This window comes from Sapajus apella, unplaced genomic scaffold (assembly GCF_009761245.1).
Source record: "Sapajus apella isolate SASKATOON/1434 unplaced genomic scaffold, GSC_monkey_1.0 scaffold62, whole genome shotgun sequence".
NCBI lineage: Eukaryota > Metazoa > Chordata > Mammalia > Primates > Cebidae > Sapajus > Sapajus apella.
In genome coordinates this window covers 20,078,860-20,106,814 of record NW_022437002.1, presented here as the reverse complement: position 1 = coordinate 20,106,814, position 27,955 = coordinate 20,078,860, and the positions used below count along the sequence as shown (strand labels likewise).

The following is a 27,955-nucleotide window of genomic DNA, read 5'->3' as shown; positions in this document are numbered from 1 at the left end:
CACGCATGCACACACCCGCCTGCAGGTGCACACCCACGCATGCACACACCAGCCACACACACACACACACACATGCACTCTATTGGTAGCTTCTCTGGGAAAACACTCTGAAGTAGTGATGAGTGCACATTGGTGACCCCAGATAAGACTCTGTCATTGTGAATCCCTACTTCCTCAGCTGTGAGGTGACGTCTGCAGGAGTTTCCAACGACCTTGGAACTCTCAAGTGTGGTAGACTAAATTATCCATGAGGGCTCAAGTCCCAGCCTTTAAAAGTCAGGCTGTGAATCTGAGCCTGGCCCGGGCATGGCAGCCACAGGGGTATGAGCTGGGCAACTCACTTTCCCTCCCCAGCCTCAGCTTCTCTGTATGTGAAATGGGGACAGCAAGAATTACGTCACACAGTCATCTTGAGATATGAAGTGAGTGTGTAAAGCACAGACCCCTTGGCCTGGCACTGAAATGCTCAGTCAATAGGGGCTGGTGAGGAAGGAGAGCCTTCATCCTCTTAAGCTTCTAAGACCACTCCCCCAGACCTCTACATTGCATTTCAGTAGGAGAAGTAAAGCCTAGTAGAATGGGTGCCACCCTTAATCGCACCCACTCCTATAGATGGCAGGCTATTCCTCATATGGAGGAATCTTCCTGGAAGGCATTGCTTTTGCTTAAACATGATCAGACCCTCACCTAAGTCACATACCCCATGCCTACTTCATGGATCAAGACCCTTTACATGTAATTTCTGGAATTGTAAGCCTTTAAAAGGGCTAGGATTTTCTATTCGGGGAGCTTGGTAGTTAAGGTATCTTTGCCTGCCGCAGCTCCTGGCTGAATAAATCACGACTTCCCTCCCTGTTCAGTGTTAGAGAGGTCTGTCTGCAGCCACTCCTTCGCTGGTGCTGGCCTTGTTATCATTCGCAGGTGAACGGCTTCTCCTGGCTCCACTCTGATGTTCACCCCGGAACACCAGGTCCAGATACTTGGTCTTGACAAATCCCAGAGCCCTCAGAGGCCTCAAGTGGGGGTGGCTTCATGCCTGAGTCTGCAGCTCACCTTGTCGCATCCTCTACAGAAAGCAGAGACTGCAGCTACCCCTCATCAAGCAGCATCCAGTTCTCACTGGTAGGAATCAAACTGGCCGCAGGTTCCCTAATGCCTCCACAGGAATTGAGCCAAGGAGATTCAGAGGAGCCTGGGATTAGCAATCGGAGGCGGAGCCTGGGATCTGCAGCCACGGCTCCAGCCACCATTCCTGTCCGTCCCGGACATCATGCCTTTTCCTAGATCCTGGGTCATAGGGCTCCCCACAGTTGCCCACGCTTCCCTCATTTCCACACAGTGTGTCATGTGTGTCATGACTTCATCTGTTTCCCTTGCTAGTGGTGGACTCATGGAAGGCAGGGGTTTTATCAGATTCATTTCCGTTCCCAGCATGTGGCAGAAGGCCTGACACACAGTGACGCTTATTGTTTCATCACATAAATGAATGAATGAATATTACATTCATATTCTCCTTTCCCCTGGAAGCTGTTTGTAAAGTATAAAGCTGTAAATCAATGTAAATATTGGCACGAGCAGAACCACATGCATCGGCTGTGATTAATCTGGCTATAACACATGCCCAAGTTACGAGTAGCTTAAACAGGAAAGATTTTTTTGTGTGTATGTAAGTCTGAAGATGGATAGAACAGGAATGGTAGGATAGTTCACAATTTTTAAGGTGCACAGCCCCTTTTATCTGCCTTTTCTACTGTATTCCATTTTGTTGTTAACATGACGGTTCAAATGCTATCCATTGACTCAGGATTCCAGAGTACACTTCCTAGAAATCGCACATAACCTTTCCACTATTATTCTGTTGCTCAGAACTTAGTCATGTGGCGTTAGCTAGCTGTGAGGAAGGATGGCAAACACTGTCATTATTTTGGGTGACCTTATGCCCTGACAAGAATCTGAAATTTAAAAACTTATGAGTGATGCTGCAGGATTCTAGGAGTCCCAGCCTTCGCCCTTTATGGTCTAAATGACACACCATGTTCTCATCTTCACCCACTAGCCCTGTGTGGTAATTAGGGATAAGGAATCCCTTAGAAACTTGGGGGGGTTCAGCCAGTTTCTCAAGGTATCAGTGAGGTGATGGGAGAGCTGAGATGTAACCCCAAGGCTCCCAGCTACAGGGCTATGCTCTTTTCTCTTCACCATCTCATGCCAAGGCTTCTTGGGAATGATGGAGGCTGAGCTCGTTCCTCACAATTCTGTCAATAAGCATTCTGCAACTGCCCGCCATGTGTGCAGTAGCCACTGGGGACTCAGAAATGAACCAGGCCTAATCTCTTTCAAGGACCTCGTGGTCTGACTTAGAAGGTGGCTGACCCTTAAAGAACTGCTTATGCAGTGTGATGAATGATGTGGGAGCTGTGAGTATAGGCGGCTCCCTAGGCTCAGGGGATGGGAAACTAACCCTTCGTGATGTGCAAGATACGGCCTTAGGTTCCTCCCAACTCCAGTATTCTGTCTGAGACAGAAGATGAAGCTGGAGAATTTGGGCTGAGTTCAAGACCTTAAAAGAAGGCCATTCCTGTTTATATTTGATGTGGTAATTATAGCATTGAGGCCCAGAGAGTTGCAGTCTCTTGTCCAAGGTCAGACAGCAAGCAAGTGGCAGGGCAAGATTTAAACACAGGTCTCCCACCTCCAGGCCCATGTGTTTTCCTTCAATAAACTTAGGTATAAGTTATTTGGGTCAGCTTGGACATACACATTAAGTCTCCAAAAGGTTCATAACTTTTTAGTCAGTTATTTCCACTTCCAATGAAAATTATCATGTATTAAGATTTTATTCAGATTGAACACCAGGTCCAGCTACTTGGTCCGGACAAATCTCAGAGCTCTGAGAGGACCCAGGTGGGGCTGGGGGTGGCTTCATATTAAAAATTAAAACAATTTAAATATCCAATTATGAGGGAATTTTGTATGACGTAGTAAACAACTTCGTAGTTCCCAGACCAGCAAGATCAGCATCATTGGGCAAATTTTTAGAAACACACATTCTTGTCCTACCTGATACTTCTTGATTCAGAAACGCTGGGAGTGAGGTTCAGAATTCCTGAAGCCCTCAAGGTAATTGTGATACTTGCTAGAGTTTGAGAATCATTGATGTAATGAAATATTACACAGGCAGTTAGTGTTTTCAAAGAACACTTAACATGAAAAAGTGCTTATAATATTAAGTAAATAAGAGAAAAAAATGGTTTATATTTAGTGGGATAATATGTGAATTCCAGATAATATGATTTCCATTTCTAAGTATGTGAGTACATACCACATATTTGTAAAAATCAAAACCATTCATATATGTGTATATATACATTCTCACATATGTACTAGCAGAAAAAATGCTATTTTCAATATATAAAAGAAGGTAATTTTGAATTATTCCTTCTTTACACCTATGTATATTTCCAAATTGTCTTCTCTGATGATGCATTTTTTATTATCAATACATACCTTGCCTACCAAAAAAGGCTTTTTTCAGAATATGCAGTACAAGAGATGGCCACAGGGGGGAGAAGTGGGGCACATTTTAGCATCTCCCATCCCACCTGCCGTCTGGGCCATGACGTAGACCTCTAGGTACCTGTCATTTCTCCACTCCCTCCTACCCCATCTCATTCTCCATGTGAGGCTAACTTCCATATACAACGTTTGTAGATAGCCAAGGAATTCATTGGTCTTTTCACTTTGCAGTAAGATGTTGAACATTCTCTGAGACATTCTTGGCAACTAGGAGCTAGTGTATGAGAAAAATCTCTGACCCTATCTGACTTTTTCTTTACTCTCTACCTTGTTCTGAATTTTCTCAAGCTCTCTGTGTAACTCTCCCAATCCTTCTCTTTCTCTGAAAATCCACAAGCATCTACATCTCTGAAACTTTTGTAAACATTCTCGGGAACACTGTGACAATGTCTCTGAAATATTATGAAACTGCCTGAAATGCTATGGCTTTCTCTTTAAATTCTCTCTGACTCTCAGGACTTTTGCTCCATCTGTCCATTGCAGCCTGTTATCATACAGCAAATGGGTGTCAGACAAAGGAAGGTGCTATTTGTGGCAAACACTTCCTTCCCACTCACTAGCTCATCCCTCTTAGAATTTTTGCTTACCTCCTAGTTCTGGGTTACACCTTTCTTGGTTCAGAAGAAGGTGGAGATCAAGTCCCTTTCTTCCAGTGAAGTTACAGCTAGATCTGGGAACAGAGAAAAGCTAGGCATTTGGGGAGTCAGATCTAGGTTTGATTTTCTACTCCTTGTCTTACTATTTGTATGATCTTGAGCAAATTGCTTTCCTCCGAGTATCTCTTTCCTAATCCAGTGAAAATACTGATGCGGACTGTGTGACTTTTGTGAGGATTGAAGGTGATAGTTCACATGCCACTGCTACATGCTTATGGTCAGTAACAGATGAATCAAGTGTAAAATGCCTGGGTAAACACTAACAACCTTCGTGACTTTCAGTGAGACAGGAGTTCAGAACATAGAGAGATCTGTGTGTGTTTCATAAGCCCTTGCCACAAAGAGGCAGTTACTCAGAAAGTCCATTACATTTAGGAAGTTGCTATGCCTAAGCCCATGACATTCTCTCCTCTGTGTCTTTTTGTGGGATAGTGGATCTGTAAGAATTATCTGCACATTGTATGTGTAATATCAAGAGTTGGGCACGAGGTGGCGCAATGGGACAGTTTCAGCATCTTTCAGGGGCGTTCCCATTCAGGGATGAGAGTGAAGCATTAGTGGTAGTTCCACATACTATTTTATCTGTGACCCCATCTGCCTGCAGTGTTAGCATCAGATGGGGATTGGCTGGAAAGCTGGAAGGCTGAGCTATTGTTGAACAGTACATCACTGCATTTAGAATTTAGACCAGTGTGGTTTAATAGAATTTTCCATGATGATGGAAATGTTCTATACCTGTGCTATCTAAAGTCTTAGTCATTAACTACATGTGGCTACACTTGAAATGTAGCCCACGTGACCAAGGAACACAATTTTAAATTTAATTTCCTTTAAATTTTAAATATAAATAACCACACACGTAATGGCTTCCGGATTGTATAACAGAGAATTCTAGATAATGTCAGTTTTTCTTGTAATAAATGCTCTCCATCCCAGCCCCTTTTTGAGGCTGGGCTTCTAAAGGTTAATTAGATTGCCTCCCAAGTTTCTCACAGTGGAGGAGGGGAGAAAGTGCAGGAGGAAGCAAAAGTGAATTTATAAACACTCTAATAAAAGTGAGCCTAATTATAGCAAGAGATCAAAATAAATAATAATGATAGTTGCTTTTAGTTTTGAGTGCTAACCAGGTACAAAGCACTTTAAAATGTGATTTAATCATCAAGGATGAGATTTTGCAGCTCTAGAAACCAAGGCTCAGAGTGGCCAAATGGTTGGTTATTTGTGGCAGAGAATTTAGATGCCCATCTAGGTGAGCCTCTGACTCTCAAACCTTCCTACGATGCTGATGGGAGGTTTAAAGGAGGAATACATCACATCGAGGAGGACTGCTATCAAAGGCTTTCTAAAGAAGGTTGGGTTTGAGCTGGGCAGAAAGAATAAGTAGGGTTTTGTTAAAAAAGGAGAGAAGATAGGGTCTAAGCAGAGGAAAGAGTATCAGCTAATGAGTAAGAAGTGCTGGGAACATGTTCAACACATTAACATTGTCATTAGCCAAAATTTGAAAAGCAACACATCTCTCCTTTGTAACAGGCTTGGCTGAGTCCAAGAAGAGGCGATTGGTCCCTGACTAGAGGAAAGCTGTATTTGTAGGAAAATAGAGAGGGCCTGGTCCACAGAAGAATATCGCTGAAACCACTAATCTGGGAGAAAGATTATGGTGCCCCCATAGGAACTGGAGGGCTACAGAGCCCGGAAAGGAAGGGGAGGAGGGGCAGAAGGGAATGGGCTCCCTTTCGGATGGGTAAATAATTGGAGTGTAAACATACACCCACGTATGCTTGAATGTCAAGGGAGACTCACAGCTTATTGAAGGATCCACTGTGACTACCTGGAGGGAGAACCAGGAAGTGATGGAAGCCCGTGGGTTTCACTGAGACTAAGTCATGTGGGGCATGCCTTACTGCTTGGCCTATATTTTTAAGCTTAATTGATGAACAGATCTAAGAGAATGTATTGACCAAACAATCAATTAAGTAATTCTTAGGCACCAATTCTGTGATGGGCCCAGCAGACAAAGCTTTTCATATTGGTGTTTCAAAAAGACATTGTCCAAAATCTCTTGAGGGAAATATGGAGAAATTTATGTTTGACGACTCTGCAGCAGCTTGTGCTACCATGGCAATCTGGAGGCAGGCCTCCAGGGACTTACCCGTTTCGCTCTATTCTTGGTCTTGTTCCTTCGTGACAAATGTATTGAGTGATTTGGATAAAGAATTTGCCTAAAGGGCTATCAGTTTTGGTAAAGAGAACTAATCCATTATTCAGAGAATCAAAGGGCAAGCAGTTATTATCTGCTATAATTGATTTGATTCTATCAAAATAATATTTAATTATAAAAATTACAAAGTTTAGCATTTAGCCTCAGGAAAACCAATTTTAAAAGAGAAATAATGTGATTTGGTAGTGTCAGCCCGCTAGCCATGGTTTCTAGCTGGAGCTGTCAGGATGCTGTGGTGAATCAACCACTGCCTCACAGGTCTTTCATTCCTGTTTCAAAATGTCTTTAGAGACAGATGGAATTACTTTTCCACTTGCTAGTTGAATGAGGACTGCAAACACAACAGTGACTTTTAGTGTGGAGAGTGGAGGCCTGGCTGTGAATAAACTCAGTCACATCCTGGCTTTTCCGCTGGAAAAAGAGAATTTTTGAGTTAAAAACGTTAAAACTGAAGGGTGAGGTTGCTGTGTGTCATTTATCCGCCCCGCCCCTCCCCCGCAATGCAGATCTCTGCTTAGAAAGCCAGGGTCTATTTATCAGGCTTTAGCCCTGAGGGAATAAGCAGAAAGGAGAGAAGGGAATGTCTCCAAAGTAGCACTGGACAGGGGCAAGTGTGGGCAGAAGGAAAGACAGCTGCTTGAGAGCGGGATCGGGTTTGCCTTACTGTCTCCCCTGCTGCAGGTGCCTGTGGGGCATGCCAGGTGGAGTGTCTGTCAACCGACTTAGGTGATGGCAGATCCACTGACCCAGCAGCCTTTCCTCTTTTCTCAAACCCTTTCTCCACACTCAAGCCAAAGAGACCTTTCCAAATGAGTGCTTGTATGTCCTTCCCAAATCTTACACTCTGCTTAAATCCTTTCAGTGCTTTTCCAGAACTGTCAGACTAAAGCTAAAATTCTTGAACATAGTCTACTAGTCCCTGCCCAGTCTGTCTCGCAGCCTCATTTTGCCTCAAATCGCCCTCTCTTTTCTATGTTTCACCTGCCATGGTCTTAGATTTCCTGGCAATGCCCTGTGCCCCTTCCCACTGCAGGACCTCTGCACATGCTCTTGCTTTCGGCCAGTGAGTTCTCGTGGACCCACCTCCTTACTGTGAGCTCTCAAAGATTCATGTTCATCCCACAAGCTCCCGAGAGCAGGGATAGGCCCTTGTTTGCTCATTATTATCCCTAGCACAGTGCCAGACACGTAACCAATACCCAATCGAAACTGCCTTTGCAAAAACTGTAACAGTGAGAAAATGGTGACAGAGAAAGAGATCTGATCTAACCAACCCCCATGTTACCCTTAACCTTGGCCATTCCTGGGCTTGAGCCAAGGTAACTTTGGGAGAAATTTAGCATATAGTTTAAATGATAATAGCTCTTCCCCAAACGAAACCACCTTTGTAAACTAAGACCATTAGGTTAGGAGGCTGAATTCTGCTAAGCGGTAGGTATGAATGGTGACTAGCCGTTACTCTGGAAATCAGCGTCCTCAATTACTCCTGCAGATGACATCATTATTGTAGAACCTAAATTTGGCCTTTTGAGTCATTTTTTCAGGATTTTTCATTTCTGATGACTAGATGGTCCTGCCTGGTCCCGCAACTCTTAACTTGTCCTGTGGCCCTCACCCAGAAGCAAACTCAGTGCACTGGGGCCGTGCTCCACACTCCTATGATTGCACCCATTCCCCTGCCTCTCCTGTCCTTGCAAAACCCTAGCCTCTGAATTTCTGGGAACATGGGTTTAACTAATAAAACTCCGGTCTCCCATTCAGCTGGCTCTGTGTGAATTAAACTCTTTTTCTATTGTAATTCCCCTATCTTGATAAACTGGTTTATCTGGGCAGTAGGTAAGGAGAAACTGTTGGGTGGTTATATAATTATTGAAAGAATGACTGAATTTTCTTTCTAGAGTGTAAGACCTTCATGCTGTCCATCAGATTTTGCTTTTAGGAAATGAGAAAAAAAAATAGCTCAGAGCAGTATGAGTCATGTGAAGTATACAAGATTTATCAGGCCCAGACAAAGGCCCAGAGAAACATGAGTTTAGGACGTCAGTCACCCCCACCTCCACCCTGCACCTATGTCTGTTTAAAGATATTGCCGGACTAGCTGCCTCACTCATTATCTTCATGTTCCTGGAATGTGTGATTCAAAGAACAATGTATAGCCAATCAATAGTTTATGTTATTTTAAGAACATTTTGGTAAACAACATAGAAACTGCCTCATTTTTTTCCTTTAAAACCCCACTTGCGGCCAGGTGCAGTGGCTCATGCATATAATCCCAGCACTTCGGGAAGCCAAGGCAGGTGCATTGCTTGAGCACAGATGTTTGAGACCAACCTAAGCAACATGGTAAGACCCTGTCTCTATCAAAAAGTTTAAAATTAGCCAGATGTGGTGGTGCTTGCCTGTTGTCCCAGCTACTTGGGAGGCTGAGTTGGGAGGATTACTTGAGCCTGGGAGGTTGAGGCTGCAGTGAGCCGTGATTGTGCCACTGCACTCCAGACTGGGTGACAGAGCAAGACCTTGTCTCAAAAAACAAAACAAAAGACCAACTTGAGGCCGGGTGTGGTTGCTCACGTCTGTAATCCCAGAACTTTGGGAGGTTGAGGCATGTGGATCACTTGAGGTCAGGAGTTTAAGATCAGCCTGGCCAACATAATGAAACCCAAACTGTACTAAAAAAAAAAAAAGAAATTACAAAATTTAGCTGCAAGTGGTGGCAGGTGCCTGTAATCCCAGCTACGAGGAAGGCTGAGGCAGGTGAATTGCTTGAACCTGGGAGATGGAAGTTGCAATGAGCTGAGATTCACCACTACACTCCAGCCTGGGGGACAGAGTGAGATTCCATCTCAAAAGCAAAACAAAACAAACAAAAAAAACTTGTAACTGCTGCCAATCAAAGTGCATATTCAGGGCAACTTGAATCTATGACCCTGGGTTTCAGTCCTCAAATGTGGGCCCAGGAAACTCTCTACTTATATTAATTTTGCCTCAGTCTTTTTTGTCCATTTATGTAACAAAAAGTTTGTAGTATCCAGTTTTCATTGCTCTTTTCTGTTAACTTCCAGATGGGGAATTGAGGCAAATTCTGGGCATTAGAGTCAGAATTAGGTGGGGCTGAATCAGGGGAATCTGGGGTCCTGAGAGGAGAGATCCGAAACCCTCTAGAGCGTGTGGGGAGCTGGGTGTGCGTTCAGGCCAGTTGCTTCTCTCTGTGCCTCAATGTTCCAGGTACCCTTGCAGGGGCTGAGATCCTGGGGACTCCTGGAGCCTGGCTGCATGGCCTGGCCACCCTGATGCCCTTGTGTTCTCCATGACAGGCCAGCAAGGCCGAGGAGAATGGCTCTGACAGCTTCGTGCATTCCATGGACCCACAGCTGGAGTGGCAAATGGAGACCACCCAGAACCCGGTGGACTCCTATATGGCCATTGTCAACAAGATGGTGCGGGACCTCATGGTTGGTCTCAGGCCTGAGACCACCATGCACCTCAAGATCAACAACATGCACGCACCGCCTCATGGGGGCAGGGGGCTCCTGTGGCATTGGGGACGCATGTGGCCATGTTGGCCTGCGGGAGATGCCAACCAGCCCTATGGGACCAGGTCCAGGGAGGGAGGCATGGTCTAGACCAGAGCTGTCCCATAGCATGGGACTGTGCACAGTGGCCATGCCTGTAATCCCAGCACTATGGGAGGCCAAGGCAGGAGGATCGCTTGAGCCCAGGAGTTTGAGACTAGCTTGGGCAGCATAGTGAGATTTGGTGTCTACACAAAAATTTTAAAAAATAGCTGGGCTTGGTGGTGGCACATTCCTGTAGTCCTAGCTACTTGACAGGCTGACTTTGGAGGATCGCTTTGAGCCCAGGAGGCTGAGGCTGCAATGAGCAGTGATCTCGCCCACTGTACTCCAGTCTGGAGACAGAGCCAGATCCTGTCTCCACAAAAAACTTTAAAACACTGAGTAGCCAGGTGTCCTGGTGGCATGACAGGTCCTAGGTCGCCTGCCAGATCTATAACCTTGGTCAGGTGACTTTTCCTATGGGCCCCACTGTCCCCATCTGAGTGAGAAAAGGCAGTGAGAGGCAGATCTTTGAGTCTAAGCGGTGGAGAAGCCATGTCTGAAAGCCATACCCAGAGCTCCAAGTCCAGTACACAGTCCCAGCAGGTCCCAGTGGGGCGGCCAGGCATCAGGTCCCAACCTCCTTCCCTCTTTGCCCACTCTCAGACCAAGGATTTCATCTTCTTGGAGCTGCTGGCCAACCTGTACTTGCCTGAGGGCCAGAAAAGCTGATGGAGGAGCCGGCAGGGCAGGCACAGCGGCGATTTGAGATGCGGCACGTGCACCACGTGCTGAGGGAGCCGCTCGGCCTCATCAGCCACATCAACACCACCACCGTCAGCACGCCCACGGGGGCCCAGGGACGACTCCTGGCTGCAGGTGCAGAACGTCCCAGCTGGAGGCAGGTACCAGGGCCGGCCCCCACGGCCTTAAAGCCCCCAGCCTTGATGGCTGAGCCTGGGTGGGGGCTCTTGGAACAGGCTCCGTGCCCAAGCTGGCAGACATGGGTGCTCTCTGGAGCTGTCAGAGAGGGCAGAGAGCTCATGGTGTATGGTTAGGGGCTGGCAGCTTGAGGGGTTTGTGTGTGTGCGTGGCTGGACTCTGAGGCAGCCAGAGGCCGAGGAACGTTATCCTGGGCCTGCCATGCCTGTCATGCAGGGTGAGTCACGCCGCAGGCCAGGGCATCCAGTTCCCAGCCTGGGAGTGCCAAGAGCCAAATGCACTGCAGAGGAGGGGTGATAGTCAGGGTCTCACCTCCTCTGTTGGCAATCCAGTGGTGATCTGGGGCAAAAGCGTGAGAGTCCCATACACACGGTCATCCCACCACACGCCTCACAGGCCAGGCAGGACACCCAGCACCCCTCCTCCCTCCCAGGTACTATCATAGCTGCTAGTGTGTGATTGAAGACAGGGTCTCTGCCCCCACTGAAGCACTACCACCAGCCAGCGGGCTCACCGCCTTGGCTATGCTATTCAGCCAAGGGACCACAGTGCCTGCTGATCTACCTGAGCTCCGCCCAGTAAGTCCGGCTACCCTCAATCTACCTAACCCCCCACATCCCCACCCACCGCCACGGACTCTACCTCTTCTGCTTTTCCCTGAAGGAAGGGCCCAGCCTCACCTATGAGACCTGCAGCCCCCCAAACCGCTGAGGCTCCCCACCTACACTTATAAGTCTGTGGCTAGTGGCATCCGGCTGCCTGCCCTCCCTGTCTCCCCCAGGGTCCCTTCAGAGGGTCCTGGGCTTTCTGACCACCCAGAGGGGCCTCAGGCGCTCCCTCCAGCCATCAGCCCTTTTAGCTTCACCCTCCTGGTTCAGGCAGTGTTCCTTCTCTATCAGGCCTGGTGGCTGTTGTGTGGGGCTCCCCAAGGCGAGGGGTGGCCCTGAGCCAGTGGGTTGGAAGACAGGGTGACCAGGGAAGAGGGCAGCCCGAGGGCGGTGAGCATGGGTCTGAACTGTGGGTGCACTGCCTCTGTGCCGTGGGAGAGGCCAGCGTGTTTTGGGTGGGGAGGGCCGCCACAGCCTCCGGGCACTAATTGTGAAGCTCCGGCTCCTTCCTCCCCTTTCCTTCCAGCCCCTTTTCCAGGAACCTTGCCACACCTGCACCTGCGCCCTCCCCTGCCCAGCCCTCCCCCAGCTGCTGCAGCTCCCCCTGCTCTGTGCTTGCTTCACCAGCTCTCTCCTTGCTTTTCTCTCTCCCGTTTTCTCTCTGTTCTCTCTGCAACTGCCAGCCGATTGGGTCAGGGAAGTCCATCCCATCCAGAGCCCCAGGCCCCCCTTCAACCTCTACACAGATCCCCCCTCCTGTCAGAGACCTCCCTTTCCAACCCTGCCTGGGCGGCTGTTCTGAGACTTCCCCCAGCCCCAAAGCCACCCCCCTTCATCTGCGACTTAGTCTGTTGTAGCGGTGAGCTGACACATCCAGGTGTGACTGTCCCCTTCTGTGGCATGCCTCTGCCCTGTTCTTGCCTCTGGCACTGGAAATCAGTCACTGTGCTGTCCCTGTGGAGTCTCGTGGCCCAACAAGAGAAAGTTGTCCCCTGACACTACCCTCCAAAGTGCATGACCTGCAGTGAGCCTCCCTGTCACCCAGGCCCCGCCATCCCTCCCACCGCTGCCAAGCATGGGGCTGCTGTGCAGGCAGCCCAGTGGCCTGACAGTTTCTACCAGTCCTGCTGTCCCACGGCTGAGAGTCAAACCCATTTCTGGATGACGGGGTATATGTCCTATGTGGACTATGTTCTCTGTGGAGCTCAGGGGAGGGGAAAGACCAAGCCATTTCTGCGATGCTGTCGGGCGCGGTAAAAAGGCCATACCCTTTCAAAGGGACGCTTTTCCTGGAAAGCCCCTGGAGCTTAGCTGGTCTTATCCTGTGAAGCCGGCTCTGGCCACTAGGGGGCAGGAGGGCCATGAACTCAGCCTGGAGGGAGCCTGCGGGGCAGCCGGCCCTCTGGAGGGACAGACAGAACAGGCCACCAGGTGCAGACAGGAGAGGGAGGCAGGGGGATGGAAGAAAGACACCTGGGGTGGATGGAAGGCAGCGCCCTTGGGTGCTGGTACCTGCCTTCCCGGCCACCGCTAGATCAGGCTTCTGAGCCTGCTGGCTGTCAGGGCCGGACGTGCCATGGCAGTCCACGGGAAATCCCCAGGTGTCACCAGGCAGCACACAGGTAACAGGCCTGGAAGATCCCCAACAACCCAGCTGGACATCCTCAGACACTCTGGGGCTCCTCGTTCAGTGGCACAAACTCCAGGACCAGTGAGGGAAACAGGAATGCACCAGGCCGACCAGTGTGACTAAATCCATTTATTCCAAAATAAAAAGCAAAATAAACAGGAGTTGCTTTACCAGGGAGCCACGACCCCAACCCTGCCTCCTTCCTCTGTCCTCTGCCATCAATAAACAAATTTCCCAGCTGCAAATAATTATTAAAACCTCCTCCCCATGGGCCAGTTCCAACCTCTGCTAGGTACAAAACAGGGGGCGCCTCTACCCCCCGGAATATACAACATGTTACACAGATACAATATGTACACTGGGGAATGGGGGTCACCCCAGCAACCCGTGCCCTCACCTGGTCCACACTTAGCGCCACTGTCCTGCCTCAGCTGCCTCTCTGAATAAGAAGATGGGAGCACCCTGAGGGAAAAGTTGCTTTGGTGAGAGGAAGGAGGCCATCAGGCCTCCTCCAAACCAACCAACTCCAGCAGCCTCTGGCTCTTAAATAACAACCATCATCATCCAGAAATTTAAGGACTCAGCCCTGGTCAAGGTGGCAAAGGGTCTGTTTGTCTCCCCCCATTAGACAGGGCTCTTGTCTTGCTACGCTAATAATAAAGGGGTGACTGGGAAGGGGTGGGAGGGACATGGTGGGGGCGGAGACTCCAGTCCCATTCTCCAGGACTTGCTAACAAGGGCCTGCTTTTATTTATTTTTATATTTATCCCTATGATTTTTTTTTAAATCTCATAATTTCCTTTTCATAAATTTTATACTTTTCATAAAATTTTTCTACATTTTATCCACAATGTTTTTTGCCACAACTTTTCCACATTTTTTATCCCATAACTTTTATTAGTTTGTGTTCTTTTAATGAACACACTTGCATAGCGATATTACAATTTTGTAAAAATAAAAACACTTTATCTCATGCCAAGTGTGCCCAGCATTTGCAGAGTCTCCATACCTTTAATACTATAGTTGTCAAGACACACAAAATTTTAAGGCAAAAACAGCACTTTGCAGCAATTCAATAATTTATTACATTACAGGAGCATCACAGCAGCAGTCAATAATGCCGTTTTAGACAAAAGGCTCAGGATTTCCATCTTACATTCTGTTCTCAAGAGTTCATACATTGGTGAAAGTCATTCTTAGGAAACTTGGCAACTAAAGCGTTGGACTGGAATTAGCCTTTCTTTCTCTACTTTTTCTTCCCTTGGTTTCTTTCAAACTGTGACATTCATATTTTAAAATGTCTCAGTAATTTCAAAACATTAAGATAGCAGTTACATGTTTTAAAAGTTATCTTGAAAATGACTCTTAAGATAAAGTTTTGGAGAAGCTATATTATGGATAGGATAGGACTGATTTATATTTTCAAATTTTCTTAAAATCAGCTTTGGTTTCAGAACTGATTTTTATTCATTTCTAGAAAATCTATCAGGTTTAATTAAATCCTTTAAAAATGATTATCATATATTATACTCTTTAAATAGGTATTTTGATTCTTCCTACAGAAATTCAAATTTATTCAGTTGAACCCACATTTGAAAATTCTATGTATTTTTGTAATGATCTCTGAACAGAGAGACGCTGCCATTGAGCAGGCCTCTGGTACAGCAAACATGGTACATTCAGGAGCTGTGAATATAGCTCTAGGTGAGCCCCGAATCAGTTGATGGTAGATTATGCTAAATAGTGAGATGTTATTGGAGGTGTGGATGAGGAAGTTTGTTGTTGTAATCCTTCTTTGCACCTTATTTTAAAGAATAAATGAAACATTTTTCTGGTTGCCTTTTAAAAATTTTAAATGGAGGGGAAGAATAGGGGCAGGGCATTATTAGGTTACTTCTCATGCATCAGCGTTATAAATTCAACACATAGACTGACAACCTAAATTAATGGTGGAACACAGTTCTTTTCCATTTTTTTTTTTTGTATCTGTTTAATGAAAATAAGAAGGTACAACCCAAGTTTTGTACTCTGACTAGAGGGATTCCACTTCAAGGTCTGAAAGTAGGACTTTTACCTTAAAAACAATGACAAACAAAAACTATCACACAGGATGGCTAAGAAGATGCTTAAACAGTTTTGTGTGGATCTTGTTGGTGCTGAACTATGGCATGAGCCTTATAGATTGTAAAATAGAGATAGTCGGAGCTAATGTAAAAAATTAAATTTTTAAACTTTATTTGTTGTTAAATTCTGTGAAGTTTCAGTTATCTAAAATAAACATACACAAATATGAAAATAAAATAAAATTCTATGTTTTTGATGAATGCTAACCTTCTGATGTTGCCTTCTAAGCAAATTGAAAGCTGCCTTCTACTGAATGAGGAAGAGAACAAATACTTGGCTGAATGAAGTACTGCAAAAGACTTGCATGCACTTTGAAGAAAGACTTAAGTCACTGTCATATGATTTCCATTCTTTTTAGTTTTTTCTTTAATAGATGACAAAATACTTACACAGAGTGATATTTCAGTTACTATAGTAAATGTATTTTCCAGTCTGACATTCAGCTTAAATATGCCTGTATGTGATTTACTCCAGAGGTACTTGATGAACACATTATTGTCGGATTGGGTACAGATGCAAAACACTATCTGAAGGTCATCCCTAGTCATTTCTGTTTCTTAGGGTAAAAGTGAAGTGATTTGAACTATCAAAACCCCTTTGAAATAATTTATCAATGTATCAGATAAACGCAGTTTCAGAATGATTAAAAGAAACTGTTTGACCAAATAATGTGGCTGATTAACAGTGGTAGGATTTCTAGCCCGGGGATTTAAAATGGACTTAAAGTTCTGTTCTGTGTTTTATTCCTGAACTTGCCGCTTTTGCGTTCTTTGAGTTCAGTTTAATGACAGTTACTTTAAGTCCATTTTCAGAGGTATGATTTCTAGCCTGAGGGCTGAAAATGGACTTAGAGTAACTGTCTTTAAACTGAACTCAAAGAATGCAAAAGTGGCAAGTTCAGGAATAAAACACAGAACAGAACTTTAAGTCCATTTTAAACACCCGGGCTAGAAATTGTACCACTGTTAGTCTGCCGCATTATTTGGTCTAACAGTTTTCCTTGATCATTCTGAAACTGCGTTTATCTGATACAATGATAAATTCCTACAATTTGGAAGAGTTAGTTCAAGTCACCAGGACCCAATATTTGCACTCTTTTAGGGAATGCAGGAAAATGTGTTATTCCATCTGTAAAATCATATTAATGATCTCCTATTAATGTCATATTTATGAAAGTATCATGAGGATGCCAAATGCTAAACATGGAGATGGTCAGTAACTAGGAATCTCCACTTCAGGGAGCACTCCATCCTAACAATGGGACGTATTTTGGCACACAGACATTAGAACTTCATGAAGCTTCAACTGTTGATTCTGTCCCAAGCATCATAAAGTTATGATTTAGGCAATGTCTGACTGAAAGAATTCATTCATAATGTAGAGGCACATTAACAGAAATCTTGCACAAAATATGCCTTTAACTGAAACCGAAAGGTATAAAAACATATTTCACTCTTGGTAAAGAACTTGGTGAGGAAATAAAACTCTGTGATTGTACAGACACTTTTCCTGATAATACGTTGACATTCACAAACAGTAGATGGCACTGCAGTCTATAAACATTTTAAGTTGCATAAACTTCTTGATTTTCAAATATAGTACAATTCTCCCTACTGAAACTCCTTTTTGTTTCAGCCAAGTACTCTCACATATATTAGTTTATAATCATGTCTGTGATTATTATATTTTGTTTGTGATTATTGTTTAAAGTCATTTTTATTGAAGAAAACGAAGACAATTCGTATGTCAGAGTAACCAAGGTGGTTGAAGAATAGGCATTAGCCAGAGAAGTATGGATGGTCAAATCAATCCAGCCTCAAAGAAGCTCCATGAACACAGAGGAATGCCAGGTGTCACATGGCTTTCCTGCACTCTAGTGCATTATTGACTACAACCTGTATGCCTGTTCCAGGGACATATACACTTTTTAAAATTTTTATTAAAAATTTTATTTCTTTTTCTGGATATTTAAACTCTTAAAGGATTTCTTTTTTGTTGTTGGAGATGTTTTATAAAAACGGACATTTTATGAGCAACTTGCTATGTGAACTGTAATAAATAGCAATTTTTAAAACTGTGAAATGATACAAAAGGATAATCTCATCTGTGGTCTCTTTCTGTGTGCAAGGCACTATACCAAGTGTCCTAAAACATTAACTGTTCAGTCATCAATATTCAGTGCCTATCCACTCTATGATACAAAGTTCCATTCATATATATATATATACATATATATATATATATTACACTTTATCTTAAAGGATTTCTTATGATCTTTACTAATACATTAAGAAGAATGCCAACCAGTGCTCTTTTGTGTACTGAGACTTAGAGTCATGTCATTAAAACAGGTAGCATAAACTCTGACTTTACAATGTATTATAAATATAAATGCTCTAAGCTAGGAAAGGTTTTTCACATCTACAGTCAAAGATGGGAACCTTTTATTCCTCAGAAATCATCCTTTTTTAGGTCATAAAAAAAGAGTTCAGCTGCCGCAGCTCATGATGCAGTATCTTCATGAGCCCAGAGCACAGAGGAACCCTAAAAGAACTGCCAGGCACAGTGCTCGTTCTTGGCATGGGAATGAATGAAATACTCTATTCTCCACATACCTGCCAGAGCGGGCCACTTTCCTCTTCTGTGAGATTTTAAAAGCTCCCAAAAATGTTATTACTCCATTCGCAATGCACAGAAAATGGAAGAAAGGCTGTTTCCAGTTCTCAGCTTTTCAACAACTCTAGATGTCAGTACTCATAGTGGCACCTTACAAGGTAATAAACGGTGTGCACGTGAGGGCAAAGCACATATTGAGCTAATTAAGAGCTCACTGTGAGCAGGATTCCATCAAATATCATAGCAGAACACAAGCAAATTGTATCGGAATTCCATAAAGAATATACATGCTGCAATAACATTAAAAACCATGGCAGCCTATTCCAAACTAGCGAGAATGGTTTTGTGCCAATAGTGGGTCTTTGTGTGTTTGAACTCCCACCACATAAGGGCAAACTCGATAGGCATGCTAATGACCTACGATCATCAAATTAAAAACGAAAAACGCTAAAGGATGCCAGAGTGAACATCAGTGAAAGCCACACGAAGACCCACTCTCCTTTAACTTTTTACAAATAAACTATAAATTAGAAACACAAATCATCATGAGTGGCTCTAACATTCAAATAAAGTTAACATGTAGAAGACTAATCCTATAACTTTGTTCCTTTGTAAATTTCTTGGCCAGTTCTTAGCTGATGGTGATGTTCACCTCCTCCTTCGCAGCAGCCCGGTAAAAGCATGGCATAGAGGGACTGCTGCCCAAGGGTCAGTGTTGCTGGCCATCCCGCAGCTCACACAGCTGTGAGCCATCTGCTGTGCAGTGGGGTGTGGTGTACCCTCCCTCCTGCAGGCTCCAGGCTGTAGCTGTCATCGTCCGGGCTCATCTCATAAAATTCTTTGGAGAGAGGGAGGTGGGGATCTGAGTACAGTGCCAGCCTCCCCTGCTCCTGCCTGCCCACCCCGCCTGAGGGCTCTACTCACCATCCTTGTCAGCAGCACCAAGCTCCTGGCGGGCTGGGGCCCCTGGAGTGGACTCATTAGCAGGGTGCTGGACCTTGTGGTTGATCATAAGCTGCATCACTGGGCCCTGCAGCTCCAGCAGCTTCACCTGGAGATAGGGGTGCTCAGCTGCCACACCGGTGCCGGCACCCACGCTCACGCCCAGCCCCTTCCCCCTCACCCCCGCAGAGATGTTGTACACCTTACCTTCATCCCCTCCTCGGCCTCGGACAGCATGCTAACATCATTCTTCTTCTGGTGCTGGGTCTTGGCCACTGCCCTCTGATGGTCATTTGGTTTGATGGACTTTCCTGTGGGAGGACAGGCTCAGAGGCTGGGGCCCCTCCCACCACCCTGCAGCTCCCCTGCCCTGCCCTGGCCTCCTGCTCACTTATCATGTCTCTCTCTCCATAGAGCTGGATGAGTCCTAGTTCTAGTTTTTCCACCCGCTCCTTCAGGTCCGCATTCTCCTTCACGACGGCCACGAAGTCATTCTGGAGCCGAAATAATGGGGTCACATCTCGGCAGCGGCCTACCCCACCCCACCCTTCGTGGTCCCTGCCAGGACTCACTCACCTGCAGCTTGTCGATGGCGCCCTGCAAGGCCTGCTGGGTCTCCCCATACCCACACTCGCTCCCAGTCCCTGTGGTTGCAGCCACTGCCCCTGGCTCCTTCAGGGCCGAGGCCACCAGGTGAGCCTGGTGCTGGCAGCACACCTGTTGTTTCTGGAGCTGCTCACAGAGCTGTGACTGCTCCTCCTGGGCACCTGCTCCAGCAGCATTCAGAAATGGCACCTGAAGGCAAGAGGGGAGCATTCTTGTAGGGACATACACAGGACAGACGGGGCAGGGAGGTGGAGCGCAGCCCCTTCCCTTGGGGCCTCAGAGAGTGCACCTGTCGGTCACGATGGTGTCTGACCACTGTCTCCCAGAAGGGATGAGTGTCCAGAGGAATCAGAAGGCGGAGAAACCAAGAGCATAAGGGGGTCTGGGAGGGACCACAGAAGAAGGTGGCCTGCCCAGGCGCCTGGCCCTTGGCTCCAGCCTAAGAGACTGCCTCCCTTGCCTAGAACCCCATGCCTCCTTCCCCAGCCTCAAATCTCACGTCCTTCCTTCCACCATTTAAACTGTAGGCCACAGACTAGTGGAAAAGCAGAGGGCGCTGACCACCATCTGCCAAGTGTGCTACATGCCTAATGCTTTCCACGCATCATCTCATTTAATCCTCAGCACCCACGCAAGGAAAATGCTAACTTACTTTGGAAGTTAAAGAAACAGAGACTGAGAGATGCAAAGTAGTTGAATGGTGACCAGTGGAATCAAGGCCGGAATCCAATTTGGATCTAAGGAGACTTTCGTTTTGTTTTGCTTTGATTTGATTTGTTCTGTTTTGAGACAGAGTGTCACTCTGTGGCCCAGGCTGGAGAGTCGTGGTGCAAACTCAGCTCACCGCAGCCTCCAGCTCCCGGGCTCAAGTGATGCTCATGCCTCAGCGCCCTGAGTATCTGGGGTTACTGGTGTGCACCACCATGCCCAGCTTTGTTGTGGTGGTGGTGGTTGTAATTTTAGTAGAGATGAGGTTTCGCCATGTTGGCCAGGCTGATTTCAAACTCCTGATCTTAAGTGATTCTCCTGCCTCAGCCTCCCAAAGTGCTCGGATTACAGGGGTGAGCCACCGCACCCAGCATAAAGAGCCTCTCATACCACTGTCTCTTGCCCTATGACTGGGGGGCTCCATGCCTCGAGCTGGGATGATGATGTCCAGACCTGGGAGGAGCCCAGGGCTACCCGCCTCTAAAAGTCAGAGGGCAGGAAGCAAGAAACGGTCACAGGACTGCCCTGGAGGGTGTGGGGTCACCTGGCCCCAGGGTGGAGCTGCCTGTGGCCTTGCACCTCCCCTCCCCAGAGGCCGGTGCCTGCCTCCCAGCCCTCCTGGATGGGGCAGGGGTTACCGTCTCTTGTTTGTCAAGCTTCTCCTGCAGCTCCTTTCCTACCTGCTCCAAATGCAGTGCGCTCCTGTTCTTGTTCTTCTGGACAGAGAGAAGCAATCAGCGGCCACCCACTGCAGCTGGAGACCCCAAAACCTGGTGACTGCCTCCCATGGCACCAGGAAGGGTGGAGGCAGGTTAGAAAAATTGTCTCCTTTCTCCCACAGCCATCAGAGCAGGGCTGTGGCTCACAGGTGCCTTTAGAAACCCCATTTCATATACTCCCCCATTTTGCAGGTGGGAAAACAAAGGCCCAGAGGGCTGGGGAGGAGGGCAGTCTCCCCAGATGGGCAACACATCAGCTCCTCTTCCTGCTCCTGGAGCCCCTCCCTCTCAAGAAGCCTCTCCTCCTGTTCTCTAAGCCTCACCTCCTGCTCCCGGAGCCTCATTTTCGCCTCCTGCAGTCTCTCCTGTTCCCGCAGCTCATCTCTCAGGTACTTGGTTTCAGTTTTTAGGTTTTTCTCCAAGTCAGAGTGCCCTGCTGGGTGCTTTGGGATTGGGGGTTCAGCTGAGAAAGGAAGCAGACAGTAAGGGCCTCTGGATTCTCAAAACAAAAAACAAACAAAAAAACCCACTCTTCTGGGTGCACAGCTCCTCTCAGGCTCCCCAAACCTGGCCTCACTGCTAATGATTCCTCTCACCCAAATGGTAGCCAGTCTTCCAAGCCACTTTCAGATAGAGAGCACTGTGGGTGGCTGACAAAAGGCACCCCTCCCTCTTTCTGATGGGGACACTGAGGCTCATGGAGATTACAAGACTTGCTGTCTCCTAGCACAGACCTCTTTCCCTCTGCCTCAAAGCCCTTCCAGCCACCCACCTCCCTGGGGCACTCTAAGCCACCCCCACAGCCCTCTGATGCCAGTCCTGCTCCCCGGTCATGCCAGCCCCATCTTACCCAGATGGTTTTGTAGGTGGGCAAGGCTCCCCTTCAGCTCCTTGATTTTAATTGCATCCTGCCTTTTCTCCATTTTGAATATTTCAATCTGCCCAAAGCACAGGGGGAAAGGGCCCTGGAGAGAGGGGCTGGTAGCTGGACAGGCTATCATCTCCCTCTCCGCCCCCAGCTCCACAAAGCCCAGTCCCGTGACCACCCCTGGCTGGACTATTGTTTTTACAGATGCCCAGGAAGATCCAGTGAGCTATCTAAGGTGGGTGCTGAAGGGTCAGCTCTCACTTCTCCTGCCATTTTCAGCAATTGCTGCTGCCACCGCGCCCTCTCTGTTTTGAGCTGTTGAGCGTATGCGTCTCTTTCCAGCTGAGCTTTCTTAAGACACTCTGTCACCTGCAAGTATGGACCCAGAAGTTAGGAAGGGCTGTCACTGGTCCTCACCTGCTCCTGGCCACCTGGGGTCATCTTCCTTCCACATCCCTCCCTCTGCAAAGTCTCACCTCTGCCACCTGTGCTTTTAGCAGTTCCCGCTCCTGTAGAAACTGCTGTAACTGCTGCTCAAGGACTGCTCCACAGCGGCTCGAGGGCTGGATGGTGGAGAGGGAGCAGCTTCAATCTGGAGAGCCTGGGCCATTCCACACAGTGCCCCTTAAAAGGGCTAGGGCTGGGCTTCATACACAACTTGGTCAGTAAAGATCAAGGCCCATGGTTTGGATTTTAAAATAACTCAGTAAAGTTGGAAGAGACAGGCAAAGAGATCAAATTTACAGCTGGCTAACAGAGGCCCAGAGAGATCAGATCATATTCTATTCTTATTCCTGTTATTACTACCGCTGTTGGAACCTTTATTGAGTGTGTCACCAGGTAGTGTGGTAACGATCCCACTTAACCTCACAACCACCATGTGAGGCAGTTGCTACCATTACCTCTATTGGGTAGATGAAAAACATGGAGTATTAGAGGTTAAGTGGTTGCCTAAGATTACTTAGGCAGAGCTGGGATTTGAACACCCAGGTCCATCTGATCCTCTAAGTCCATTTTTTTTCATGCTGGGTGTGGGGGCAAAGACAGGACGGGGGAAGTTAATCTTCTGCTCACTTTTTGAAAGGATGATACAATCACATAGTCCAAAACTCAGAAGGTACAGAAGGGAAGTATCTCCCAGCCACCTGTGCTCTCTCCTGAGTGTTTTACAAATCCTTGCAGACATGTTTTATGTATTTTATCACGGTACACACACACACACACACACACACACACACACACACACACATTTTCTCTCTTTACACAAATTGTAACATACTAGAGGTACTCTTCTGTACTGTTACAGTCCAAGTACCCAGTCCCCAACTAGGACTTGGCCAAGGCCACAGCCAGGAAAGGGCAAGGCCGGCATTTGGCCTCTGAGCTCTGCGTCCAGTGCTGGCTCCCCATAGTGCCCTTCAACTCACCCACAGCAGCCCCAAGGGGAAACTGGAGCCCAGGATTGGCAGCGTGGAATCAGGGGACCCCACTGGGCTCTTACCAATAAATTGACGGTGTTACTCAGTTCACTGGTTGTGACGGAGCTTGAGTCCCGGGCTATTTGTAGTTGGTGTGCGCTCTGAGGCACATGCAGAGAGGAGGAGTTGGGGGAGGATTGGGGTAGAGGTAGAGAGAACATTCATTAGGGTTGGGGTGTGTGGGGGCTGTATCGGCTGGCAGACGGGCACCCAGCCACCACTGTGGGAGGAGGGTGGAGGGCTGGCCTGCAGGGTCACTGTACCTCAGCTCAGAGCCTCTTACCTCCTGATCTTTCATGGTGGCACATGGCGCAGGGCCCACCTTGTGACCACCTGCTGCTGACTACAAGAGATGAAAGTGCACATGGAGATGTTCTGTCCCCTCAGTGTCCAAGCCCCTGACTTCCTTTCCTCCCCATCAGCTGGCGGCATTTCCTATTCTGTCTCTCTCGGATGCTTTGTCCCATAACGCGTTTGTGCCAGCTCCTCTCAAGGTTTTTATCTCCCACCATCCCACCCTGGGGCCCTTTCAGTGACTCTTAAAGGGACAGCCTGACAGCAAATGGCTGTTGTCATTGGGCTGGCTTCCCCTTGAGACTGGGGATGAGGAAAGCCAAACAGCAAGGACCATTTCCTGGGTGTCCTGGGTGTTTACAGCTGACCATGTACTAGGGATTAACAAAAAAACAACAGCAATAACGAATCTCATTTCACCCTCATAAATGGAAGTCAGACAATACCACCTCTATTTTACAGATGTGAAACGGGAGGCCCAAAAAGCTCCAGCAACTTGCCCTAATCATATCCCTAGCAGATGGAGAGGCAGGATTCAAACCCAGAAGTTCTTCCACAATCTTAACAATTCCCCTCTACTGCCCCTTGGGCCCCTTTTCCCCAGAAGCCTGGCCAGCCAAGACTCACATGGCATGGTGACTGGCAACCATCAGAAGTGCCTGTCTCAGGGCTACTGTTGTTTCTTTTCTTTCTCCGTCTCACTCGTGTTGGAACAGGAGGGCTGTTTCGTTGTTGAAATTCTGTTAACTGTGGGAAAAAAGAGCAGTAACACTCATGAGAACTGCAAACCCCTACAGTCACGACCTACATTACAGTTTTTACAAAATGCTGTTACACACCATATGATTTAATGTCATCAACAACTCTATAAGGTGTGGTCATAATCACTTAGTGACTGAGAGGGATTGATATCATGGCAAAATTTTAAAAAATTTAAAAAAAAAAGAAAAGAGAAAGAAAAAGCAATACTAGACCTTAAACTCATTCCTCTCACTCCAAGCTCTGGGGTTTTGCCATGAATCAGCAACTGCCAGAGACCAGAACCACAGGCAGAGGCAGGAAAGTCAACATGAAGTAGACAGGAACTGTACACCGTGTGGCTTAGAGTCGTACAGCCTCGCACATCTGTTAGTGTTAAGAAGAGCACCAGCACCTCTCACACTTTTATATCAATGTGTCCTCAAGGCAGAAGGCAGCCTTTCTGTTAAATCTGGGAATTCATCAGAAAGAGGACAACCCAAGTCTCATTTCAGAGAGAAGTCTGATATACCCTTAGAAATCGATGTGACTGTCATCCCTAAGTACATTAATGTTTTTGCTGTTTCAAGATACTCAAGGGGAACTGATGCTTCTGAAAGATGTCCCATGTTTATCCCATGGCATTCAAAGTAGCCTAAGTTGAGATGATATGAGGAAGATTCAAGCTGTCAGTTTCAATTTCCCAAGATCTGTTCCACAGAAGATGAGCAGATCTCACTCCAGAGGCCACTGACTGAAGGGCAGTGGTCCCAGAACCATGGAGAATTTGAAGATGAGGTGGAGAACTCAGAAAGAAACGTGAAAGTCTGTCTGGAGAGCAGAAGCCTGAGAGAAAACCAAACCAAACCCATTCTCCCATTGCCACCCAGAGACACTGTCAACGTTTTGAGCTCACGAGGGAAGTGTAGGCTTTTCACACTGTCAATGTCTATGTTAAGGGAGTGAGGCAGCCTGAAACCTCTTGCTCCTAGGTCCCTCTTGCTCCTAGGTCCCCCATTCCCCTTCCAGTTGGAAATTTGTGCTGGGACCAGAAGAGCCAGAAATGGGATGAAAATGCTTAGAGGACTGGGCCCTAAGATCGAAGGCTGGTCTTGTAGCAGTAATGACGGTTCCTAGGGAGACCATGACATCACTACATTCCACTCCTCCTGGGGGAGGGGGCCACATCAAGGAGATGCCTGAGTCACTGCTCCATGATGTGGGAGGGGGGTGCAGGGCTGGGACCCAGGTCCTTGGAGACGCCAGCCCAAAGAGCACAAGGAGGTCGCAATGGGGAAGCAGAAGGGGAGGGCAGAGTCTGCAGCAGGGATTCCCAGGAGTCACCAGCCCAAAGTCACCCAGAAATGACCGATGAGGGTGGGGACTGGGAGACCCAGGTCCTTAGAGACATGAGCCCACAGAGCCCAGGGAGGTCAGGTTTGGGGCAGGAAAAGGTGAGGCCCAAGTAGGGAGCAGGGAGCCTCAGGGTTTACACATCCAAAGTCACCCTGGGGTGATTGGCAAGGGCAGGGGCTGGGCACCTTGCTGAAGGGGTGGGGCTGACTGACAAGACTTTGGTAGGGGGAGCCCAGAGGCACCAGAGTTGGGGGCCCACACAATCTGGTGTGTCTCAAAAGTGTTATGGACTCTGGCAGCGGTCTTCCTGTCGGAGGGAATCTGTGTGCATGTTACCTTTTTCCTAGCCGAGGCTAATTTCATCTTGTGAATTTCTTCTGACATCGCCATGGTGGGTGGGGGAGGGAGGAGGGGTTGGGAAGGGAGGTGGGGTTGGGGCCACATCAGCACAATTCAAGGGAGCACAGGTAAGCAGCTCCACTCTCCTACCAGGCAGCTGTGTTGACTGAGCCAGAGGAGGCGTAACCAGGGCCACACTAGAATGTAGAATAGGGGCGTGGCCTTCATGCTCCAATCCCATTGGTCAATGAAAAAGATGAAAGGGAAAGGAGGCGTGGCCAGGCAGCAGCAGCTCCGGAGGGACCTGTGGCATCCCAAGGAAAGCTGCCCCTGCAACTCCTGTCCCCGCCCACTCTGAGAGGGGAGGGGCCACCCACTCCAGGAGAGAGGGGGCTCCGGCTTTTGCTTTTCAATCTTTAAATGTACCAAAGCATGCAGCCCTATGTTTGAAGAGGTGACCTTATGGGGAGATGACAGTGTGAGAAACAATCCTGCCTAGGCCGAGGTTCCCTAGGGCCCAGGAGAGCACTGGCCGAGGTTCCCTAGAGCCCAGGGTTCCCTAGGGCCAGGAGAGCACTGGAGCTCACCCTGACACCCATTGGAAACCTGAAATCCACATCTGCAGGAGATCAGGAAAGGGGTTCAGCCTCCAATGCACCTGCAGCCAGGTGAGACAGTCACAGGTGGGCACCAAGCATATCTCCTGCCTGACCTTCCTCTCCTGCCTCCCCCAAGCAGAGGATAATTGACAGCTGCCCATCAGCCCATTGCCTAGATTGAAGCCACTGAATCTGGATCCCAACAGGCCCAAGGCAGTCCTGTCTCTGGTGAGGACCTGGCAGACAGATGTGATGTTCCCAAGTGGCTCTATTAACCTTATTGTGGATAATCAAGGAAATGGGCAAGACCATCATGCTCAGCCAAGAACCTGGCAGGCACGAGGGAAACCAGGGGCAGACAGAAGTCAGTTTGGTTCCAAGCCTGGCCCTGGAAGGGTGGTGGACTGGGGGCAGCCACAATGAAGGGGAACAGATGGCCATGGGCTGTGTGGCCAAGGCTGTCAGCTCCTGTAGCACCTGCAGAATATCCGGCCAGGCCTGGATCTGCACTCACGCTTGTGCCTGGAGCCACAGGTGCCTGCACAGCGGCCTAAAGGAGGGATGGTGGAAGAAAAGGCACTTGTAGCCACATGTGGGCACCTAAGCATGGGACAGAGGGGCATCGTGCCCCAAAGAGACCATACAGGCCAAGAACTCAAGCAGATGTACCCCCTGGTCCTGGGTCACATCAATTAAGTCAGAGCCTGTCCTGACCCTGAAGCTGCAGCTCAGTCTAGTTGAGGCTCATAAAGAGATGTCAGTGCAGGGCAGGGGGCCCAGCCCAGCCTGCAACGTCCAGCAAAGCTGTGTGCTGAACAAGAATCTCTGAAGATGAGTCCAGGTCAAGGACAGCTGTGCCTGAGCAGGGAGTGGAGGAAATGCCCTGGGGCAGGAGGCCTGAGGACCTTTAACTAGGTGGGATGCCAGGTCAGCACGTGCAGAAGAGAAGGTGACATGGCAGCAGCTGTCTGAGGCCAGGCTATAAACCTAGGGGCCGCCTTGTCTAGCCTAAACCATGCTGCTGCTCAGTCACCATCCTTCAAATGCCAGAGGCAGGGCTGGGAGGGCCCCCAGACCCCTCTTCCCTCCCACCCTAAGCTGGTTCTCATCCCTCATCAGAAGGGAAGTGAAGCTTTCTATGGGTCACAGGCTGCCAGGTTCTCTGTCACCTGGTGGAAGGGGCGGGGGAAGCTGCAGCTGGGCGAGGAAGAACCCAGGTACCAGAGCTAGAAGGGCTTTGGGAAAGCCTTGAACAGGGCCAGGACCTGAGCTCTGCCTGGCTATGGTGACTCTGAGCCAGGCAACCCCACGATAGTCTCAGTCTGTCACTCTGTCTCACGGGGGATGTCGGCATTATTACCTTTGGAGTCAAAGTAGGTAATCC

At 47.9% G+C, this 27,955-nt stretch overlaps 1 protein-coding gene, 3 long non-coding RNA genes and 2 pseudogenes across 4 annotated transcripts; 2 read left to right on the top strand and 4 right to left on the bottom strand.

The window, feature by feature from the left end:
• Positions 1 to 67: 67 nt before the first annotated feature.
• LOC116529544 lies at positions 68 to 16,973 on the bottom strand. Its single transcript, XR_004259534.1, has 3 exons — positions 16,554 to 16,973; positions 7,115 to 7,122; positions 68 to 77 (listed from the first exon to the last, which is right to left on the bottom strand). It is a non-coding gene; the product is annotated as an uncharacterized LOC116529544 (long non-coding RNA).
• Positions 14,907 to 16,182, top strand: LOC116529545. Its single transcript, XR_004259535.1, has 2 exons — positions 14,907 to 15,995; positions 16,123 to 16,182. It is a non-coding gene; the product is annotated as an uncharacterized LOC116529545 (long non-coding RNA).
• Positions 16,974 to 18,421: 1,448 nt separating the features above from the next.
• On the bottom strand, positions 18,422 to 19,231 carry LOC116529546. Its single transcript, XR_004259536.1, has 2 exons — positions 19,074 to 19,231; positions 18,422 to 18,975 (listed from the first exon to the last, which is right to left on the bottom strand). It is a non-coding gene; the product is annotated as an uncharacterized LOC116529546 (long non-coding RNA).
• Positions 19,232 to 19,355: 124 nt separating this feature from the next.
• LOC116529108 (golgin subfamily A member 2-like) lies at positions 19,356 to 21,907 on the bottom strand. Its single transcript, XM_032246566.1, has 3 exons — positions 21,750 to 21,907; positions 21,223 to 21,362; positions 19,356 to 19,661 (listed from the first exon to the last, which is right to left on the bottom strand). The coding sequence occupies exons 1-3, from the start codon at positions 21,898 to 21,900 to the stop codon at positions 19,356 to 19,358; spliced, it is 597 nt and encodes a 198-aa protein (XP_032102457.1). The 5' UTR covers positions 21,901 to 21,907.
• Positions 21,908 to 22,738: 831 nt separating this feature from the next.
• LOC116529107 lies at positions 22,739 to 23,350 on the top strand (annotated as a pseudogene).
• Positions 23,351 to 25,410: 2,060 nt separating this feature from the next.
• On the bottom strand, positions 25,411 to 27,194 carry LOC116529105 (annotated as a pseudogene).
• Between the last annotated feature and the right edge of the window lie 761 nt (positions 27,195 to 27,955).